At 34.9% G+C, this 24,241-nt stretch overlaps 1 protein-coding gene across 2 annotated transcripts in view; it reads left to right on the top strand.

Moving 5' to 3' along the window:
- Window positions 1-22,219, top strand: part of C6H12orf50 (chromosome 6 C12orf50 homolog) — a 33,980-nt gene extending 11,761 nt beyond the window's left edge. The window contains exons 4-13 of one of the 2 annotated variants that reach the window (XM_036087254.2): window positions 9,521-9,679; window positions 10,131-10,208; window positions 10,290-10,403; window positions 12,280-12,390; window positions 13,597-13,704; window positions 15,059-15,175; window positions 16,598-16,702; window positions 16,969-17,172; window positions 18,997-19,089; window positions 22,194-22,219. In XM_036087254.2, coding sequence (XP_035943147.2) covers window positions 9,521-9,679; window positions 10,131-10,208; window positions 10,290-10,403; window positions 12,280-12,390; window positions 13,597-13,704; window positions 15,059-15,175; window positions 16,598-16,702; window positions 16,969-17,172; window positions 18,997-19,089; window positions 22,194-22,219 — 1,115 coding nt within the window. The remainder of the gene's footprint in view (window positions 1-9,520; window positions 9,680-10,130; window positions 10,209-10,289; window positions 10,404-12,279; window positions 12,391-13,596; window positions 13,705-15,058; window positions 15,176-16,597; window positions 16,703-16,968; window positions 17,173-18,996; window positions 19,090-22,193) is intronic. The other variant, XM_036087255.1, reaches the window with a different exon arrangement.
- The last annotated feature ends 2,022 nt before the right edge of the window (window positions 22,220-24,241 follow it).

The raw sequence follows: 24,241 nt of genomic DNA, 5'->3' as shown, positions 1-24,241 counted from the left end.
AATATATATCTTTTTCCAAAGAGTTAGATGAAACATATCTGATCACACCAAAATTGATCTTAATGGCATGAAACTATGCTTTGGGTAGAAAAATCAAGGCAACCAAAATGATCTATTTGTGTAAATTCATAGAAAACACATTATAGTACTTCCTTGAAATGCAGGTCCCATGGGAAAGTTACAGTAAAACAGCAAAAGTATAATTTATGTATCAAAACTCTTAGCACACCATTGTTTTAACCATTATAGAGAGGGTAGATTTAACTGTCTAAATGAAGTTTTTTTGCATCACTTGATTACCAAGTAATTCACCTGAATTATTTATTCCATATTTTAACTGGGGAGTTTCCGGTCACTAAATATGCTATTTTTCCTATACTATAACTTTCTCCTTCTGATGTATATTTTAATACCCTGAATGGAAAGGTATAATGAACATTGGTCTTTATTTTTGATGAATTAGTCTTTAAAACATTTTTTTATTAAACTCATCATAAATTTAAATAGTTGCAAAAGTTCCAATATTTTATCAATACTGACATTTAACAATTAAAATTTAATTACTCTTTTAAAACATCAGATGACATTTGATTTGCCATATGATTTGATACTCATCATATATTTTTAAAATTTAAGAACAATAATCTGAAAGTTCAAACAGGTCCTAAAATTTATGTAGAACTGCAAAGAGCCAAGAACAGTCAAGACTGCTTGAAGAACAAGAAAATTACAGCACTTATTCAACCAGATATCAAGGCCTATAGAGTGACAGAGATTAGGACAGTGTCATATTCACTAAAAGCTAACCAAATTGACAAATGGAATAGAGTGAGAAGCTGGAGATCCCTGCAGAGGTGGACACTTGATTTGTAACAGGTAGCATGGCCGATCAATGGGTAAAGGATGATCTTTTCAGTTAATGAGGGGAAAGTGAACTCCTTTGACACCATACATAAAAATCAATTCTGGGTAAATTATAAACCAAAATATAAAAGGTCAATCTTTAAAGGTTTCAGAAGGTAATAAGCACATAAAAAAATATTAACTATTAAAGAAATGATGAATAAATTTGGATATATTAAAATAAAAATCTGTATTCACCAAAAACACCATTGAAGAATGAAAAGATAAGCCATAGAAGGGGAGAAAATATTTGCAGCATATGTCATGATATGACTGCCATAAAAGACTTGAACTCAATATTTGAAGAAAAATCAAAAGACAGAGAACCTGGAGAACCTGATGAAACAGGTTTCTCTGTAGAGGCATTATCAACATTCAGGGCTGGATAGTTCTTTGTTGTGATGGTGGTGAGGTGGTGGTGGGAGTGGGGGTGGGGACTATCCTATGCATTATGGGATGTTTAGCAGCCAGAAAAAATTGGCTCTTACCCTTTAGATGCCAATAGCATCTTCCTAATTGTGTCAACAAAAAATATGCCCAGCGATTGCCAAATGTTCCCTAGGGGAAGGAGTAAAATCATCTCTGGTTGAGAACCCCTGTGCTAGAACAATGCGCAGAAAGCATAAACAAGATTTTGAAAGATAGGAAATCCAAATGTCAACCAACAAATGAAAATGTGATCAATTTATTAGTAATCAAGGAAATGCAAAAGGAAATCACTTTGAGATATCAAGCAACACCCATTATTTTGGCAAAAATTTAAAAATCTACCCACTGTTGGTAAGACAAAGGGCATTGGGAATTCTTGGGCACTGTAGTTAAACTGAAACGAGCACTTTGGAAAACAGTCTAGCATGATCTCATCAAGAAAAAGTCACACATAATTTAGGCCAAGCAACTCCATTTTTGAAGCATATATCCTAGAAAAATTCATTCCCATGTGCACCTGGATACATGTAAAAGAATGTTCACAGCAGCATTTTTTGGTAATGTCCAAAAGCTAGAAATAACCTAACTGTTGAATAATAGTGTGATATATAAATAAATTGTGGCACATTCATTCAATAGATAGTACTATACAGTAATGAAAATGAATGAACAAAAGAAATATGCAAGCAAGGATGCAGCTCACAGTTACAATGTTGAGTGATGGAAGACAGAAAAAAGAACACATACTCTTGATTCCATTTATAAAATGTTCAAAAATAAGCAAAATTAAGCTTTATTTTTAGACATGCATACCTAGTAGTGAAACTATAAGAAAAACCACAAAGTGATTATTAGAAATCAGGATAAAGATACCTATTGTAGGTAATGGAGAAGGAAAGTGATATAAAGTGCAAAAGACAGAGAGGGGCTGTTATCTCTTGACCTGCGTGTTAGCTTTGTGATGTTTATTACATTGCATATTTGATGATTTGTGCACTCTTCTGTATATGTGTTATATTTGACAGTTTTCAAAAGGTAATAAATACTTTAAACATTTCTTTAAAAATTAAAATAAATCTTTCCTTTTCCTAAAACTACTATTTTCATTTTCTTCCTTCACATTTTTTTAAAGATTTTATCCATTCATTTGAGAGAGAGAGAGAGAGCATGAGTTCATGAGTGGTGGGAGGGGCAGAGGGAGAAGGAGAAGCAGATTCCCCACTGAGCGGGGAGCCTGACGTGGGGCTGCATCCTAGGACCCCGAGATCATGACCTGAGCCAAAGTCTGATGCTTAACCAACTGAGCCCCCAGGCACCCCTCTTCCTTCACATTTTAACCTAAACTAATATTTTTATGCTTGAGTTTATTGATCACCTGTCAAATTTAAGTATAATAAAAATGTGTATATAAGTTGAAATCTAAATTTTTGTTTTATTTTCTATGACAGTAAGTCTCCACACTATGGAATCTCATAGTCATTAACACATTTTTAAAACACATTTCCTTAGGGTTGTTATTATTACAATTATTATTAATACATAATTTATTAAAACAACATAATTACATTGCACACTGATGAATAATTACTGCACATAAGAGTAGACTCATTGGAAAAGTATCTATTAATGAGCTAATGATCAAAATTATTCTCATCTGTTTATGAAATAGAAAGGCATATAACTAAAAGTAATATACAGAACTAGCATATTATCCTAATTTTGCTAAGAGAGTTAGGAGATAGTTAATATTTTATAAGCTGAAATAAAGTGAGGCCCAATTTTAATAAGAACATTTCACAATATTATTTGATAAAATAGGTTTATATACCCGGGGATATAACACTCAATTGGAAGAAAATAATTTCAAAATATTTTTTATCCATAGGTTTTATCTAAGATATCATGAGTAATTTGGTAGTCGGAGTAAATAATTACACTTGAATTTAAAAAATTATGATTGTAGGTTAACTTTCAAAAATGTATCATAAGGAGTTTCACAGATCTGCTCCTCAGTGAAGCAACAATAGTTGATGAAAATTATATATTAAACACAAAGTAAAGTGTCTGGAAATTGTCCTAAGGGCATACAGCAAGTATTTATTCAAGAAAATCTATTAGGGGCACCTGGGTGGCTCAGTCAGTTAAGCATCCAACTCTTGATTTCCATTCAGGTCATGATCTCAGGGTCATGAAATTAAGCCCCATATCTGGCTCTGCACTATGCATAGAGCCTACTTAAGATTTTCTCTCTCTCTCTCCTTCTGTCCCCCCTCCCCCGGACTTGTGCATGTGCTTGCTCGCTCTCTCTCTCTCACACTAAGAAAGAAAAAGAGAAAAGAAGAAAGAAAGAAAGAAAGAAAGAAAGAAAGAAAGAAAAAAACAGAAAAGAAAGAAAGATACATCTATTAAATATCAGAACAGCAAGTCTGTGGTATTTGAGTCACTACCCACCCCCCAGTTCAGTGTGGCAGAAGTTCTACTCTATGTGGGTTCAACCAAGAACACAGGGTGCACTCTACCTCCAGCTTCCTGCTGAGGACTATGGTATCTTCCTGGGAGAAGCAGGCTGCTAGCATTTCTCATACTCCCCCACTTCCAGCTTCATGTTGAAAGAGCTCTATTTTTCAGGCAAGAGAGGCGAAGAAGTCTGGGTCTTCCATCCAGCCCCACTCATAGGGCAGAAGTTCTACTACAGAAGTAGCAGGCAGAGAATAACAAGCCCCCACTTGCCCAATTGCCAGAAAGGGCAAACCATAAATATCGGAGGCTAACACCCCTGCCCAGTGCCTGCTTATAAAGCAGGGGTGTCATTCCAGAGAAGTGAGTGACTGTCCTTGTTCCCAGTAGTGGCATTGAGGTTTTTGCTCAAGCAGGAGACATAAGCTCTAGCGGCAGAGAATTCTGAAACTCTCTAAAAGAGAACGGAATTTATCTGGAACAGAACAGAGTCTGAGGAAGTTTATTAGGGCATTCTGGAAAACAGTGGAGAGTTTGGGGGTAAGCAATGATGAAGAGACTGATAGCTCTATGAGAGCAACAAGCTAAAGTGTAAACCAGGTAAGAGTTGACCAAAGACAACCAGGGGAATAGTTAAGAACAGCTCTCCCAAGATTGGAAGAAACTTGAAAGATTGGCCTCAGAGACTACCTCTGCAAAGGGATCAGAACTTAATTGAATCGCACGGTGAAGCAGTTTACTGCCCCAGTGCACTGACGGAAACAATAGAGCAATCAACCAGCAAGTAATGGAGTCTGACAGCTGGGAGTGAAACCAACAGAGGTAGAGAGCTTAACAGAGAAACCAGGGAAAGAGACAAAGAGAGTCCTGATAAAACCACTGTCATCCATGGATGACTCTGGGTTTATCAAGGCTGCATCCTCCAAGCAGTGACATCAGGTGCTGTACACTGTGGGAGAAAATAGATTATGTTAAAATAGTTCAACCAAGTCATTAAAACATTAAAAATCAAACAACAAATCCTGGGGCTGGGGGTAAGAAATCAAGATCCAGAGTTGCTACAACACATTGTCCAAACTGTCCAGTAAAACCAAAACCAAAACCAAAACAACAACAAAAAAGACTGGGTAGGAATTTATGAGACACGCAAAGAAGCAAGAAAGTGTAACCCATACACAAGAAATAAATGTAGTCAACAAAATGCCTTGAGAGAGCTCAGATTTTAGAGTTAGCAAACATAATTTAAGCAGTAATAATATGTTCAAAGACCTACAGAAAACCATGCTTAAAGATATTAAGGTAGGTATAATGACAGTGTCTCAATAAATAGAGAATATCAACAAATAGATACAAACTATGAATTGAACTGAATAAATATTAGAGAGAAGAAAGAATCAGCAAACTTAAAGATGATCAGTAGAGATTATACAGTCTGAAAAAGAGAGAAAACAGAAATAATGGTTGAAAACTCCCTAAATTTGATGAGAAATATTAATCTACATATTCAAGAAACTCAACAAATTCTAAGTAGAATAAGCCCAAGGATATCTGCATCCAGACATATCATAGTTAAAGGGTTAAATGCCAAAAACAAAAGTAAATTTTGGAAATAACAAGATAAACATGATTTGTCACATATAAAGGAACCTCAGTAAGATTAAGAGCTGATTTCTCAGACACATTGTAATCCAGAAGGCAGTAGGAGGACATATTCAAAGTACTGAAAGAAAAATATATATATATTTGCATATGTATATAATTGTATTTTTGAGCCTATAACATTTAGAAATGTAATATATTTGGCAATAAGAGCATAAAGGAGGCAGGTGGGAGCAAACCTATATTATGGTAAGGAAATGATACCAGGTGGTGACTCAAATCCATAGGAATAAATGAATAGAAGAATCAGAAATGATAAATAAGAAGGTTAATATAACAAACCCTATAGATACATATTTTCTCTTCCTTCTCTCAGCTCCTTTAAAAAATACAAAATTAAACAAAGTAATATAACAATGTATTTTTGGGTTTGTAACACATATAGATATAACAACAACAGCACAAATTGGGAGGGGGTGGAAGAAGGAATAGAACTATATAGGAATAACCTTTTTATCTCTAGCTGGACTTAAATAGTATAAATCTGAAGTATATTTTGAAAAGTTAGGAACTATATGGAAAGCCCTAGAGCAACTCCCAAGAAGATACCTTTAAAAATATGGAAAAATCATAAAAATAATTTAAAAATACTAAAAAATATCTGCTTACTGCAAAAGAAAGCAGTAGAGGAATAGAGGAACAACAACAACAAAAAACCAGGAAGTAAAATGACAGATAAAAATCCAACTATATCAATAATAACATTGAATATGATTAGATTAAAATACAATAAAAAGGCAGACACTGCCATATTAAAAATAAGGATTCAACTATATATTATCTATAGGAGACATACTTTAGATTTAAATACACAAACAAGTTGAAAGTAAAAGAATGAAAAAAGATATACTATGCAAACAATTATAAACAACAAAGAATAGAAGACTTGAACAACTATAAAACAACACGACCAAACAGACATCTATAGAATGTTCCTTGCAACAATAGGAAAATACACTTATTTCTCAAGAGCAAATGGAACAGTCTCCAGGATAAAGTATATATTAGGCCATAAAACAAGCTTTAATAAATTTGGAATTATAGAAATCATACAATGTATGTTCTCCAAACATAATGGAATTAGAAATCGATAAGAAAAAAATAATGGGAAATTCACAAATATGTAAAAATTAAATAACACACCTATAAACAACCAAGAAATTACAAGGAAAATTAGCCAATGCTTTGAGATGAATGAAAATGAAGAAAAAGCATACTAAAACTCATGGGATGCAAGTAAAATAGTACCCAGAAGAAACCTTATAGTTGTAATGCCTATATTTAAAAATATGGTCTCAAATTAATAACCTAATTTTATACTTTAAGACACTGGAAAAAGAGCAAAGTAAACCTAAAACAAACAGAAGGAAGAAAATAATAAAGATTAAAGCAGAAATTAATGAAATAGAGAGTAGAAACCTGTGTCCATCCTCTGATGAGTGGATAAATTGTGGTATATCTGTACAGTGGAATATTATTTGGATAAAAAAGGAATGCAGAATTGTTACAGGTGACAGCATGGCTAAACCTTGAAAACCCTATGGTAAGTGGAAGATGACATGTACAAAAGACCACACACATATTGTATGATTCCACTTATATGAAGTATCTAGAATAGGCAAATCCATAGAAACAAAGAATATTAGTGATTGTGTAGGATTAGGGGTGTTTGGAAGACATGAGGAGTAACTGCTAATGGGAATGGGTTTCTTCTTTGGAGTGATCAAATATCCTAAAATTGATTATGGCAATGGTTGTACAACTCTGTGAAAATACTAAAAACTACTGAATTATATATTCATATGGGTAAATTGTATGGTGTATGAATTACATCTCAATGAAACTTCTAAAAATGTGACTCTAAAATTTACTCTTTTGAATGTTCAGTGAAGCTTCTCTTTGCAACTAATGACAAGTCTTGGGAATATATATTGAGAATAGCTAAAAAGCTTTATATAAAGCCATGTTTTTCCTTTAGAGCTTTTACTAGCGCTCTCCTTCCATGATGTCAAGAGACTTTCCCTTTGAGAGTTATATATTCTTTAACAATAGTCCAGAAGTGGAAGAAGCAAAATTTTTCAACAAAAATTCTTAACTACTACCATACTCTACTATGCATTTGAATTTAGAATGTTCCAACATGGATCCCAATAGCACTTTTTCTAATACCTTGTGTATTCATTTTCTGTTACTGTTGTAACAAATTACCAGCAACCAAGTGGCTTCAGCAACTCATTTGTCATTCTTGTAGTTCTGTAGTTTAGAAATTCCATGCAGACATCTCTGGATTGAAATTAAGTTGTCTCCAAGGCAGCATTTCTTCTGAAGACTCTGGGAGAGAATCTGTTCCCTTGCCTTTTCCAGTTTCTAGAGGCTTTCTGTATTCCATAGTTCATATCCTCCTTCCTCCATCTTCAAAATCAGCAATCAAAGTCAAGTCCTCCTGACATTGCATCACTTGACATAGCTTCCATTGTCACATCTCTTTCCTGGCTCTCTTTCTCTGCATCTCTCTTCCATTTGTAAAGACCTTTTTGATTACCTTGGGCCCACCTGGGTAATTCAGAACAAACAATCTGCCAATTTTAAGGTCAGGTGATTATGTCTTAATTCCACCTGCAGCCTTAAATCTTCTTTCCCATATAACCTAATATATACTTAGGTTCCAGTGATTAGGACATGGACATCCTTAGGAGGCCATTATTCTGCCTACCACATCATGATTTTCTCCTGGTAGAAATGTGTATAAATTAAGGTAATGGATAAAGCCCTATGGGTTTGGGGTAGTTTGGTTAATCAATAAAGGAGGATTTCTCTTTTGGCCAGTGTGCTATAGTAAATTCTGGCATGAGTGAAGGGTAGGCCTTTATCTTATAAAGTGGAGAGAAGACTATTGTGAACTCAAGCCTGTTCTTAGGCTAACCAATTTTAGGGGAAAAATAAATGTGGAAATTGAGGATCTGGAATAGGATTCATTGGTTTCAAATTATTGGGATGGCACACCTAAAGATTTCCTATAACCCAGGACCCTAGTTGGATGATAATTCATTTGGGGAAGTGGTTTCCAAATGGGGCTGATTTCATAATTACCTGAGACTTTTAAAAAATGGAATTAGATTTTCAGGGTTTAATCTAGATCTGCTAAATCAGAAGTTCAGAAATCAGAGACCCAAAAGATGTTTTGAATTTTTTTTTTTTAAGATTTTATTTATTTATTTGAGAAAGAGTAAGAGCACAAGGTGGGGGGTAGGGGCGGGGGGGGGGTAGGGGCAGAGAAAGAGGGAGAAGAGAAGAAAGGGAGAAGCTCCCTCAGCAGGGAGCCCAACACAGGGCTCGATCCCAGGACTTGGGGATCAAGACCTGAGCCGGAGGCAGATGCTTATCTTACGCCACCAGGTGCCCCTGTTTTGAATAATTTCTTTAGTTGATTCTGATAATTAGCCAAATTTGATAACTACTCACTTAGAAAACAAAGGGGATTGAATTAGTCATAATAGAAGATTCATGTGTTAACTTTTTCTATTAATTGCTTGCTAGTTTTGAAAGTTACAGGACATTTAAATGTGACCTAGAACTTTGGACAGTCTGACCAATGTGCAGCCAAAACAGAAATCTGAAAGTATCATTCTTTCTCACTTCCAAGTAATCATGCAGCCACAGAAAACTAGAACCATTGGATTTTTTCCTCTTTTGGCATATATACTCTGCCATTATAAGCTATGCCTTATTTGAAGTTGTCTTTGTTAATTTATTATAAATTGATTAAGTTATTCTTATTCCACAGATACAATCAATGTAAGAATACAGTAATACTATGGTCACTTCGCATTTATACCTAAATTGTGATATACCAAGTCATGGTCATAATTCCTATAAAATCTATGAATTAGCATATTTTCTGCACCTTACAGACAAAATGTTGATATTTTTTACTAGTTTAAATAAACTTTCCAGAAATAAGATGAGACACCTTTTAATAAAATATGCAGTAAATTAGGAGGACACTGTTGATCATTGAAGATGCACATAATATATATTTTAAAAAGACTGAAATTTTGCATTTCCTCTGTAGATATCACACCACAGAAAGAAACTCAGGAAGGAATTCCACCCCTGACCCAGAGTCAGGAACCCCTGAAACCTCAGGAGAATATATCACGACCCATTCACCATCCTTTAGTTTTAAAAACTAACTTTGAGGAAGAAGAGGAGGAAGGAGATGAACAAAATGGTTAGTAAGGCTTTTCTCAGATTTACAATGCACATTCAAAAACTGTACCATTTTTTTTACATATTTTTTAACTGTGAGAGGTTTATAAGGTAATATGTTATGTTTAGGCAGATTTCAGTAAGAAAATAGCTTGAATTTTATTAATATATTCAATTCATTATGTTCTAATTTGTTCTATGTCTATACATGCTTATGATCATTTGGATTGGAGGGTTTTTGTTGTATGATGGCTGGGAGATAGATCTCATTTAAATATGTACAGTTGCTTAAACTGATTTTTCTAACACGTGAAATATAGCAATTCGAGACATTTATCATTATGCAAATTATTGATTTTAAAAATTAAAAAAAAATCCATGAGAACAATGTCTGGGATTTTTCATTCTGATTTATTATATATTTTCATATTATTTGACTTCCGACAATTTAATTAAAAAAAAATATCCTATAGATGCTTCTAGTTTATGGACAAAGACTCCTGAAGAAATTGAAGAAAAAAGAGCAATAAAGGAGATGTGTTATAAATCTGGTAAGAAATCATACATCTGTGGATTTTCTAATGCTTGATGTGACAAATATACTAACCCCTACTTTTCTAATGGGAGATTAGGTGAATACTACAGATTTCATACTCCTCCAGATATTTCATCATCAAAAAGCATAGCCTCTACAGCAGACAAAGAGTTAGAAAAGCCTTTGGAAAATGGCAGTGAATTGCAAGAAGGTAAGGAATGAAAAGGCAGCATTTCAAGGTGATGTATAAGAGATACTTGATGTGATAGGCTGTGAATTATTTAGTAAGATTTATACTAGAGTTAAATGATAAATAATACATCAGAATTGAGAGTGAGGAGGAAGTGCTTTTATCAGATGACCTATATTTAATATGAAAAGCTGCTATTAATGTAATTATGCTTTCCCAGCGGAGCTACAGACTGAATAGGCTTCATAAGCGCCTGGCGACACTGCTCCCCCGATGCAGTAATTCTGTAAATAACTTGCTTTTACCATTCATTTTTCTTTGCAAAGAAATCTCCCTGTGAAATAGGTGCATATTTTTCTCTGTGAGTAGAAAGAACAACCTAGCCCTAGAAGGACAAAAGGGAGATCACAGAATGACATGAGTGGCAGAACAAGGATATATTTGTTCATTGAATGAGTGCCTTTTGTGTACCAGGCAATTTCAGAAGCAGTGCAGGTGGATTATTCCAAGGCTGGGCCTTTCATGAGTCTTATGTTTTGGTGAATCTTATTTTAATGTTGGTAAATATTTTGCCCTTGAAGGCAAGATAAGAACATTATTTTCTGGATATAAAACCAGAAACTCAGAGAAAATCCATGGATGCCATGAGTTTATATAGTTGTCTTGCCACTAGGATGAGATGAAAAGTTTTGCTGCAGTAGAAGATTTGAATCCTTTCCTCTCCCTAAAAATAAAAAATGATAGTTGGGAAAATCTCCCAACATCGAGATGAGGGTAGGATAAAGTAGAGGATCGAGAGTAAAATACTTGCTGTTCAAGTACATACGGGGCAAACTATTTAAACATATGGCGGTAGGTGGCAGCAACATACCATTAGATGTTAGAATGATTGTCAAGACAGCTGATAGGTGGGCACCCCATCTAGAGAAGGGCACATTGCCCGCATTACCTAGACAAGGAGAAAAGAAACCAAGTTAGCAATGAATATAAAAAGGGTAGATTAGAAAGATAATTACATGTACTTTCACTTTATATTATGGTTTCAAAAGCCTTTTATTTTTAAATAATTTCAGGTAATTCATGAATAGCCTTCACCAGATTTCCCCAAATGTTAGTATTTTACACATTTGATTTTTCACTCTTTCTTTCTCTAAATATACACATTGTGATTTTTTTCTAAACCATTCGTGCAAGAGTAAGCTGCAGATATGATGCCCCTATATAACTCTTACATAACTTTGGTATAAATATCAAAATCAGGAAATTACCACTGATACCATATCATTTACAGAATTTTTAAAATAAATTTCACCAGCTGTACCATCAATGTCCTTTATAGCCAAATGAACTTTTTTCCTGATTTAGAATCCAATCCAGAATCATATGGTGCATAAGATTATCATGTCTCTCTTATTCTGCTTTTAATAGTTTATTCTAGAGATGTATAAGAAAAGTGCTAAGAATTATTTAATTATCACAGTATAATTACCATTTGTCAGTGGTAGACTCTAATACTTTTCACTCAGTTTGTTCATGATAAGTAGATATAATCAAAAGAAATATTACAAAATTCATTATATGAAGAACACATCAAATAAGTTAAATATACATACAAAATGATGTTAGATTGTTTAAATTTTTAAATTGCCGTTTAATAAATAATCCACATAGGAAAACAAACCTGCTTGTTATTTTCTTGACAATCATAAAATTTGCTTAAAATTCATATATTTATAAATTTATTGTTTATCATATCACTATGCAAACAATACTTGCATTAACTTTTAGACTTTTTACTATCATTATGAATTCTACTGTAGACTTATGTAAGTGCCTATGGTTCCTGGGGTGATTTTTTTTTTCTTTTTCCTTTTCTAATTTTCTCTTAATTTTTTAGGGGATGGTCTTACAGTTCCAACAAAATTTAGCCTATTTGAAAGGCAAGGTGAGATAAAAGCATCATTGGATAGGAAACCAAGGACTGACATTGCTGCTTTTGAAAATGGAGGTGAGTTAAGTTATTACTGTTTGATTCTGAATGTATTACCATATAATAAATGAGTCTGAATTTCCTCTCTCATAACTAATTTCATTTTTTCAAAATCTTCTTGAGATTTTTATTTTTGGCTTTGGGTAAGGAACTTGAGGCCTGGAATTGTATATAATCAGTTGCTATAGATAAATCCCTATAGGAGAATGTCTAACACAAGACGTGCACTCTGTGAATATTTGTAGAATAAATGATTTTATGTTTAAACAATTGAATGGATGAATGGAGACATGTTTATAGAATTTACAGATGACTGGAAGTTAATATGCTGGATCAAGGAGCCAAATTTAACAAGGTAAACTCAAACTGTGATACACAAAAATTCTTGCATTTAAGTTCAAGACATTAATGGTAGATTTTCTTCAAGTTGGGAAAGACTTGACATGATACCGATTGCAAAGAAAAAAATAAGTGTTTTTTGTTGGCCACAAGGTTTAAATATGATTCAGTAATGGGTGTCAAGTACCAAATAGCTCAGGTAAACTCACATTGAATTATTAGGAGTAGCATAGGAAGATAATTAAATGTGGTAAGTCATTTAAAGTACTCAGTAGTGTCTGCCGCATAGAAAAATGCTCTACAAATATCAACTATTATTACAGTAGCTCCACTGATTTCTGTAATGGTAGTCCACATGGGTGTGTCATTTTAAAAGAAGGTTACTTGAAACAAATATTTTACGTTATGAAAGGGTAACTTGTATGGTGAAGAACCTGGAAATTAAGTATATAAGTAATATTTAAAGCAATTATGGATATTTATCTTGGAAAATAGAAGAGCTCTAAGGAGCATAAAAATTGCTCTCATATATCTGAAGATGTTATATTGAAGATAAATTATATTTACTCTGAGTAACTCTAAAGGATGGTAAAGGGTAGAAGTAAAGATTTATATATGTTAAAGGAAAATTAATTGTGTTGACTATGTGAATTTTTTTGCAATTATCTCTATGCAAGTGTACATACTATATATTCATGTACATATATTTACATATATTAATCTAAACATACGTGATATGTGTAGAGATGTGGGTGATTATCACTGAGAAGTGTTTAAATAAAACTGGGGAAAAGGTATACTGTAGAAAAAGATAATCTTGTGTTGGAAGATAGTTTTGTACAACGTTCTGCCACTATGGCCACTGACCGTAAGGTATTGTCATAGGAGGTGACTGTTACGGTCCACAGAGGATCATATTTCTTGGAGTAGATGAAAATGAAGCTTTAAAAGAAGAGAAGGAAATCACCATGTCAAAATGTTCAAATAGTAAAGGTAATGAACCAGCCTATAATTTTAATCCATTCATAATTTGGATAGATGTGTTAAATACAAAACTTGACACTTGTAGAGACCAATAGAAGAGGCGTAAATAGTAAATAAAAATATACATTAAATACAGTGAATAGGAGTCAGAAACTCTAAGGTTTCAGTCCTGGTCTGTCCCTCATTGTTTGACCACGAGACCATCTCTTTTAGCTTCAGTTTCCTTATCTAAAATATTGGCCTGTTGGACTATGTAATTTCTAGGAGTCTTGCTAGCTCTACTGTTACTGGTTCTGTTAAATAGTAAAACCAAGTCCTTCAGTTTCTTTTTCCAACTTCAAATACTCAGTGTGATTGAATTTTCTTAGAAAGCTTTGTTTGTGAACACTGTAAAGAGTATTAATCTCATGACGTCTATGACCTCCTCATTTTATGATTATTACTAGTCTGTGAATAATCAAGAGATATGATAATAAAATCCATCCTTTATAGTTTTATATTCCCCTTACACCATGCGTAGAATCCCCCACGTGGTACCTCTCTGCTAGGCAGGCTCTTTCAGTCACAGACTAAAGGTATAGCTGTCCTGTAATTAGAGAGCTTTACGTATTCTCTATCCAAATATCAACTAATTTCATCTACTGTTGCCCCCCCCCCATTAAATAAATGTTCTCAAGAATAGGTTAAGGCACTTATGATCAATGGGAAATGACATGGAAGTCTCTTTTCCTCTCTATCAAAAAAACCCCAAAAAACAAAAAACAAAAAACAAAAAAAAGAATTGTAATTACACTAATAACAGTTGCTACAATTCGCATTTGGCTGTTTAAATTTAAACTAAAATGAAATAAAACTAAAAAAATTCAGCTCTTCACTTGCATTAGCCATGTTTCAAGCTCAATACCCACATGTGACTAGTGGCTATCATTTCCTACAGTACAAGCTGAGACTATTTCCATCATTGTATAAAGCTCTTTGGGGCAGTCCTGCTCCAAAGCATAGAACACATGAAAGTTGTTATATTTAAATTATTTCTGGAACTTTAATTTAAATAAGCACACTTGATTTAAAATTAATAAACTTCTGATTCTTTTATATGATGGTATTAAAAATATTGCCACAAATACATAATTTGTATATTGAAGATAATATCTGTACATTGGATTTTTAATGTTTTGTTAGTGACAAATTTTGGGGACTCATTGTAGTGATTAGGGAATTTCGGTGATGAATTATAAAAATTAATATACATATATATATTTTAAAGAGGTATGCCCATCATATAATGTTTGAAAAGTGAAATACCAACTGAAAGCTTCTTTTACTAATATTGACATTTTATTTTCTTAATTTGCTTTAAAAGATAACAAGGACAGTCCTCATCCAAAGCGTTCCCTAACTACCCGACTAGTACCTACAACGCATGTATTAAATGCTACTGAGAATATCAGTATGAAGTGCAGAGAGGACCCCTCTTCAAGTGAGACATTAGCTCTATCACTTTTTGGCCTTAGATATATTTGTCTTATCGTGGATTTGTTTTGCTTATTTGAAATAGAATTTTTAAAAAGAAAGAAAAAAAGATGGTTTGAAAATTATTCAGGATTAAGAATTAAAAACAATATTCTTCTACTAACTCTGACAAAGAATTGTGATGTAGGTCCTAGTAAATTATATACATTCCCACTAGTTTAATTTAGGTATTAAAATTAATGATACACTACCTTCTCAGAAGATTCATTAGTATAGCATTTTAAATTTAACCTATAGTGAGATACATTGACAGGTTTTTACTATGTTTTGGATTATTTTTCATGATTTGGCTTTTCCAGGCCATTCAGTATTCTGAGCTACTTCTCTTACACAATTAAGACTCATGAATCTTCCTTTCTGTTTCCTTCCTTCCTTCTTTCCCTTATTTCATTTCCTGAGGCCCTATGATGTTCTTGGATCCCAGCCAGACATTGAAGGAAACCATGATGGTTTACTCCTAAGCAGCTCAGTTTAGTGACATTTGTTAAAAATATGGTTTCCAAATCCTAGTAGTGGGGGCTTGAGAGTAAGGGTAAAGCATGATGTTTGGAGAGGAGGTGGTGAATCAGAATTCAAACTTCACGCTTAAGCTGAACTGGAGAGCTAGGGCAAAGACAGATTTATTAGTCCACTAGAGAGAGCTAATGTAATCTACATAGTGAACTTGTTCATTTTCTCTGTGCAGTAGTTATGTGTCAATGTTCAGGATCTCCACACATGAGAAATAACAAAGAATTCCCCTGTCTACTAAATTGTTTTAAGATTCTCTGGAGAAATGTCCCTTAGAAATTCCTAGAAAATTGAGCTTGTATATAAATTTTTCAATGTAAAAATATGCCAGTAAAAAGTGAATTTAGTGATCTTAGCACTTAGAAATTCTGACTACTTAGTCTTGTTTCTCCAAACTAACTACACACCCAAATTCTTAAAACTTAAAAGAATAAAGTAATATTCACTAAAAGTATTTTATATTAATCTAATTTCTTAAGAAGTAGATTTATGTTCAAAATAACAATTCTAAAACTACTTAAAAATAACATAATGAGATATATAGTTATATTTGGAATGTAATTTTATAGTCTTTTAAACAATTTACACATTCCTTTGGGGAAGAGCATTTCTTCCCTGAGGAATGCTATATATTGAAAATTTTCTCATCAATCAATTTCCAGGATAGTTTTTTTTGGGGGGCGGGGGGTACTTTAAGAAATAAGTCACCCTTTGTTCTAGAAAGTAAAGTATCAGAGTAGTGCATTTATTTTTTTCTCTTGCTTGACATGTGAATGCACAGATATGTAATTATCACCTACAGTAATTTTCAGATGAAAGCATCTCTTAAAAAACTGTAAAAATTTGTATCTTCTTCAAGTGAATGATGTCCAGCCAGTGAGGAAGCCTCACTTTAAAGGTGTGAAAAAAAGAAAATGGATTTATGATGAACCAAAGAATTTTCCTGGCCCAGGAATGCGGAGAGGTAAAGTATCTTCATATTTGATATTTCTAAATTATAATTTGAAACAGAATTAAGAAATCAAATATAAATTAGTATTTCCTATCTGAAAAGCAAATTGCTGTTGTGTAACATGCTATTTTAGATGTCAACCCAACTCCTATAAATTTAGTTCTTTTTGCACACATTGCCTTCCATAGCGCTATCAAACATTTAACCTGCAGTATGTTATTTATGGGTATGATACCAGTTTGTTTTATCCCTCACTCCCTTCCCCCTTTCCTTTACAGCAGTACAGGCCCCAAATCCTAAAAATAAAATGACTTACCATCGCAATAATAAAAACAGAAATGCTGAGAACACATCCTATATCCACGTTCAGAGAGATGCTATCAGGACCGTCTCACTGAGTGCACCCCCCCGCAGCAGGCCCACAAATGGGTCCTACAATAAAGTCGATGTTAACAAGGAACCCAAATTCAGCCTCTGTCCAGGTAAAGCTCTTTTGGTATGTGATTTACTCATGTCCATGGTTTGCATCCCCATGGAATTGCGTGATGGTCCAACTAATCTTCATCGCCACCCGCCCCCCTTTTCTGTTTCCAGGCCATCACCACACCAGGACATCTTAGAAAACTGGTGAGAGGATTTCTCCCATGAGCAGGAATGCACATGGTTTAAAGGATATGTTAGAAAATGTGTTGGGTACAGACGACTAGACATTGAACCTCACTAGAGTTTTGTCTCATAGCACTGCACTTTGTTCCCCCCTGGATAGCTTTATTTCACTCTTGAGGATTGTTTTCAAATGGCTGACATTTTCTTCTTCCAATAACCGCATTGTTCAATCATCACTTTCAGGCTAGTGCCTTGGCTTTTCTTTAAGCCTTCATGATTACTTTCTGAAAGGGTTAGTTTGGGGGTTAACTACAATATTTTTGGCAACCTCTCATCTCTCCCACCATGCACAGATTGCTCCTAAATCATTTCATCATGTAATAGGCAAAGTCCTAGTATATGTCATTAAGTACAAGGCCACCAGGGAGGAGGGAACTACATCTTTTCTTCCTGTCTTGGATGAATTTTGTTTTTTTGAAGTTGGGTTTCAGCTCTCTCAACTTAACACGAGGCAACTTAATTCCCTCTAATTTCATGCGTGTATTTTCTTGTGTTCCCAGTCTAGTTAGTGGGGTTCTGAATATTCTATACTTTCTGAAACATAAGTAAAAATTCAATGTCTCTCTTAGGTCCTTTCTTTTATAATTTAAATAGAAGTTAGCTTTCTTTAAATTGTATTTCTTCTATTTGTTTTAGAATAAAATGATATATGGGTTTATATACAAAAATAAGGATATTCTTGGGTGAAACCGTCTTATTTATTATTATTATTATTTTTTTATTATTTTACTGGGAGTGAATGGTTGTCTGGATTTGTGCTAAGGTGGTCACAGTTATGCTCACTATTGCTTTTGTGCCATTAGTGCAAATGTTAACAAGGAAAAAAGCAAGTAAATTCTTAGTATTATTATGAGCCATGCTTTGAGAACCGTAGCTGCATAGTAATACTTAAAAACATAAACACAACATTGTTAGATAATAGTTCAAATATAAAGTTGTCAGAGGAAAGTAGATATTAAAGAACCAAGTCAGTATATCAAGGCTTTGGTTTCCTGGGACAGCACATTCACTACGGTCAAGTATTCCCTGCCATCATGGGAGTCACCTCACGGAAGGTAAAGGGAATTGGTGGTGCCTTCTAGGTCTTTTCTTCTTTTTCTTTCTTTCTTCTACAAGCATTAGCAGAATTGGATTGTAAAGCAAGGCAATGAAGTATTTTGATCACATCCAGATATCATACTCTCCCGTAGCTTAGCCTCATGGGAGAGAGCCTTATTTGAAGAACTAGACAGCCAGTTAAGAGGTGCATAACCATCCATGTTCACTGATAACATAAATGGTCTTTTTTTTTAAAGATTTTATTTCTTTGAGAGAGAGTACGAGCAGGCGGGAGGGACAGAGGTAGAGGGAGACAAGCAGACTCCCTGCTGAGCAGGGAGCTTGACACAGGGCTCCATCCCAGGACCCTGAGGTCATGACCTGAGCTCAAGGCAGATGCTTACCCAACTGAGCCACCCAGGCACCCCATCATAAATGGTCTTAATAAACTCACTTGGGTCCCTGATGCCTTAGTTTTGAAATGCTAAAATAAATTACTTAGAAGAACAGCTTCATCTCTGAGATATTTATAACTTTAAGACACTCTTGGAATATGATTTTGAAGTTATAAAATATTTAATTCCTGTCTTCTTTTTTCTCAGATAAATATATGTCAACATCATATAATGGTTCAGCCTGGCGAAAAAGAATTCCTTTTTCAAAAACATATTCAAAAACTGAAAAGATATATACAGGTAAATATTTACTAGTAATTTTAATGTATCATTCTAAAAACAAATGACAAGTTTTTAAGTTTCAAGGTCAGGAAACATATTTTAGAAAAATTTAGGAAATTTTCATGCTTTATGAACACAATTACTTGGAGTTCAGTAGATATCTTGTCTACTAGCAATTTAATTTTACTTTGTTTTATTGTGCTCTCCTTTGCCTATTTTTATGTCATCAGAAATCTTTTGATATACTTCTATCCTTAGAGACAAGCAACAGTTGCACCAATTATATGTTAAAATTAATTCTTTGTTGAACTACAAAGCAAATATATAAAACCATATTTTGACACAAAATATTAAAGCCCTACTATATCCACCATGGACAGATATTGGCTGGTGCAGACTAACAGGGCCCCTAAGATGAAGTTTCCAGCCCAGGAGGCTCTGAGTGACTATGGTGTCCCCCTTGTTGTGCTCTGTTCTCTGGGAGAGTATGGGAATCCAGGGAACCTCCCCAGGGTAGAGGTTTGAAGCAGACCTGACCTCAGGTGGTTCTTTTGCTAAAAAGCTTGATGTCTTCTCCAAGCTTATCCTGGGGCTGGCACAGCAGGTTTGGAAAACCACACAGGATACAATGGTTTCAGTTACTCCAGAAAAATGAATCTTTCAGAAAAAGTTCTAAATAAGGAGTTCCTACTTACATCTTTAGCCTAGAACTTTCAGAATCATCTGAAATCCATAAACTTTTATATAAGAACTTCCCAGAACGAACCCAAAGACATCCAGATTAGAAACTGTCCACTTTCTAAAAACAAAAACTGAGATCTTAAGTGGTATTTCTCAAAACTCTTGACTTTAACTGTGAAGTCAGTTGCTTTTCTTTTTTCTCCCATTTCTTTCCAAATCATATGGTACTCTAAGAGAACTCTGCTGCCGTGCTATTTCCTTGACTATATTTTCTCTGAGCTTACTTTGGGTTTTCACATGTGATTGCACTTAATTTTGGGGGGAAGGAGATGAAAAGTTGGTAGAAATCCTGGCTAAAACTACAATTGTTGAGCTGCATCTTTTTCTCCTGTGCTTTCCTTGTGGATGTGATATTATCTGGAATATTTAAAGATGCACTCCTCATCCCTGCCCCTCTCCTGGTGACTGCTCTTGTATCCCAGCAGCCTCCTCCTTTCTCATCCCAGGTAGTCAGACATGAATTACAGAAGGATTTGGGGGAAGAAGGGGTCACTTCAGAGCATGAAACATGTACCATCCATGTATGGCACAGGAAAGGGAATGTGACAGGGGATGTGAGCTTATAAAAGCACTTTTTTGTTCAATCTATAGAGCAAGGAGGAGGGCATGCAGAGGCAGCAAGAGACCAGAGAGAGTGTGGGGCCACTTACTCCATTCCAGTCCCCTTCTGCTCTTCTCTTATCACCTCCAGCTATGCCAGGGCCTAGGGGTAGAAAGTCAGTGATGGATTTCCCTTTGAGGTTTATAAAACTCTGAGCATAAGGAGGATCTGCATTGCACTTCCCAGATACAGCCAAGGGAGAAAAGCTTTGGAGAGAATTTAGCAGTGCCATGTATTGGTGGGAGTGGGGGGAGCAAGCCATGTCTAACATGAGAGAGGGCTGGAGAAAGTCTCTTGGGGTTCCCAAGCCCCAAATTTGCTTGGGAGGGCATCACATATTCTCGTGAGTTTCAAGTGAGAGTGAGTTCCTGGGAAAGGGCCAACGGGTCTACACAAAGTCTCCTGGCTGGGGCTGCAAGCATAGCATTAGAAAGATGGCCTTTGTGGTTCGGTCCTATTGGAGGGGAGGACTCAACTAGAATCTCAAAAGATTGCTCTGCCAGGGAGCCGATTATAATCCAAATCATCCACTTGTTACTTGGGACTTGAAGTACTGTCTGAGGGCAACCAGTAACGACATCACCTGGGAGTTTGTTAGAAATGTGGAATCTCCATAGCAGACCTACTGAATTAAAATCTGCATATTAACAAGTCCCCCAGGTGATTAAGATGCCCATTAAAGTTTGAGAAACCTTATGCTATGTTGTCTGGGCCACCATTCACCAGCACCGGACCCAGGCCTTGTGGAGACCCATGATTGTTGAGATAATATTCTCTTCCTAGCTGTCACAAAGCAACGATCATTCTTCCCTGTACCAACCCTAGAAATTAGGATAAGCAGCAGGGAGATGGGAGAGGGAGGGGAAAAAAAAGTCCCAAGAAAGAATTTCAAATCTGAATGTGGTTGAAATACAAATGTGAAATAACTAAGAAATCACTGCATTGGACTAAGTCTATGTGCAAAGGACTAGATAAGTTTTCTACATCAGGCAGAATGGGGACTTAGAGTCAAGAAATTAAATAGAATTATAAAAATCGTTTTCTTACTTACCTGAGCTTTTGACTGGGAAATTTGTAACCCCTAAATTCCTATCCTTTCCAACTGTTGCTGTCATCATCAGACTAGAGAAAGATTAGCTTGTGTTTCCTCCCCCCTCCATTTCGTGCTAGGGCACAGAGGCGCGATTTCAGCATTTCCCAGGGGACAGATGGACTGCTGGAGAGAGGAGGCAGAAAGCACAAGCTGCCACTAGTCTATTCCGCTAAGGAATATCTCAGAGCCAAGGCCGTAGACGTGTAAATGGGCGAGAGGAGGCTTTTGGGAAAATGTTGTCCGATGCTATGAGGATAATGCAGCAGGAGAGGAGAATATGTGGGAACCAACGAAAGGAGCTGAAGGCGATTAGAGATGTCAGCCTTCCCTGGGGGCCACATGTCCTTTCTGATAAGGATATAGCTGGTGTGACTGGAGGTGCCTGTCTCTGTAGGATGGAACATTCATTCTGTTCATTCTGGGTGCACCAAGGTACAGCCTTATATGTAGTATTATTTCCATCTCTTTTCATCCCTCCATCCAAATTCAAAACACAGTAAGCTTCGGAAAGAAATGGAATTAGTTTGAATAGCATTTTGGAAAATATATGAATTAAACAATGAGCTTAGGTTTTGTTTTGCCTTTAGATGTATGGTAAGTAATTAGCCAAAGAAATGCAGAACGTTGGTATCTTGAAAAATGCCAAAAAAGAAAATAGTTGAAGTATTTTGTGTGTTTTATTATTAGAGCCAAGAAGAAATGGGAGCAAGTAAATCTGGAGGTTGAGGGAAGAGAAAAATGAGAAAAGAGAAAATTCTGTGCCAGATATCATCTGATTTACAATCAAAAAATGAAAATTCAAAGAATGAGATATTCAAGTACTCCATACTATATACTGGGTAGCCAAAGATGACAAAATGCAAATTCTGAAAATAAGATGCAGGAAGTACATTGTGCTCTTTCAAAACTGATAAAAATGCAAATTACAAACAGCTGCCTGTGTATTTATATAGGTCTGGAATTCATTCGATGCATTGCTACAAACATTTAATAAAATTTAAAAGTTTGACAATTTAAAATCATTCTTTAATTGTAAGCTAAGTTAGATTGCACAGATTGAGAAATGAAATTGTGTCTTTGATCTCTGTTTTGCAATATTCTCTACAGAAGAAACCTCACATTTTCTTTCTTTACCTAGATTTTAAGCTGGGCCCTCAGTGATAATAACAGATAAAGTGCAAACAAATTCAATGAAGTCTCAGGGTTACAGTTTGGTGATGAGTATGTTAGAGGAATTCCAATAGAAATACACTTTGATGTGTTGTAAAAAGACAAAAAATATTGGTTTATTATGCAGGGGAGTGCTGAACAATGTCTTTTAATTGGCAACTACAAAATCTATCTGCTGAGATGTGTGAGATTCAAAGCTGAAAAATAAATATTTTCTTACCAAGAACAGAAAAATTATATGATCATATTAAAGAAAAGGATTTGTAAAAGGAAAAAAAAGTGAGTTAACAATGTGATGTCTGAAAAGTATTGGGAGATTTTAAGGCTTTAAGTAACTCTAGAAGTATAAATGCTTATAATTGAGAGACATCATTTGAAATCTTATTTCCATTTTCTTTTGCATTTGTTTAGAATAATAAATTTTTAACTAATTTAAAAAAAATTCCATCTGCAGAGTGACTGAAACAAGAACTTAAAATTGAGAATTTATTCTTCAAACTCAAAGACCAGTATGATAGCAATATATGTGATTAACCTTTCAAATGCTGTTTTTGTAAGTTTGTAGCATTTATACTTCTGAGTTTATTAAAGCTCAGAATTTCACTAAGACTTTGTGACACCTTGTCTTTATATTTACACACATCTTGTGGTTATTAGTCACCTCTTGTTCAATATTTATGGAGGGGTTCATCAGAGTGTAAGTTTAGAAATATTTTATTTTTAAAACATTTTATAGATGTGATTCCAGCTTGTGGAGTAGCAGGTCCTAGTTTCTAGCTTCTAATGGTGCTCTGTCTACCCACTTTCAAGAACATGGGGATATAGTCATTTTGTTTTCACAAATAGAGTGGTCAGAAATGAAAACTGTGCCAGCAAAATATCTTGGTGAGATAGATTTGAGCAGGATGTTAGAAAAGAGCTGAGTCAAAAAGCTGTATAAATGGAGGCTGATAGGAAACATCCATAATTGCACTTAACAGATCTGTGTCCTTCCAAAAGTTCATCTAGTGGTAAAGAAGGAATGGTCCTAAGAAGGCAATTCAAGATATTTTTCTCAAAGTACAGATTCTCAATGTGTATCTTTATTGCATGCAAACTGCTGAAGACTCAATGTGGAATGAGAAAAATCTGAAAGAAGATTTGAATGTCATTCTCCTGAATGTGTACATATATTATTCCTGAACAAATGGACATTTTCATTATGATAAAATTTGTCTAAGAGAACCAAGTGGATGGTAGCATTAACCTACCTGGTTACGTTTTATTTGTGAGGTAGGGAAAAGTCATGGCTTAAATGTGGTCAACTAGTAACCCAGAAAGAAGAAGATAACAAGCCCCCAAATAAGAAAGGATAGAGGATGACAAAGATAAGTGGACAACCAAAAATGTAATAAGCCAGCAAGAAGTTATGCCTGCTGACTCCTGAACATAAGAGTAAGGCATTTAAGTGTAAGTTTATGATGCCGGAAGGAGGCAGTTGCTTTTCTGTCACTTCCAAAAGCTTCCAATGAATTTGTTGGGTGTACTATGATTCTACTCTTTTCAAAATGCAGCAGTAATAAAAA

This window comes from Halichoerus grypus, chromosome 6 (genome assembly GCF_964656455.1).
Source record: "Halichoerus grypus chromosome 6, mHalGry1.hap1.1, whole genome shotgun sequence".
Lineage (NCBI taxonomy): Eukaryota > Metazoa > Chordata > Mammalia > Carnivora > Phocidae > Halichoerus > Halichoerus grypus.
The sequence above is the reverse complement of the archived record's forward strand: the minus strand, read 5'-3'. Positions and strand labels throughout refer to the sequence as shown.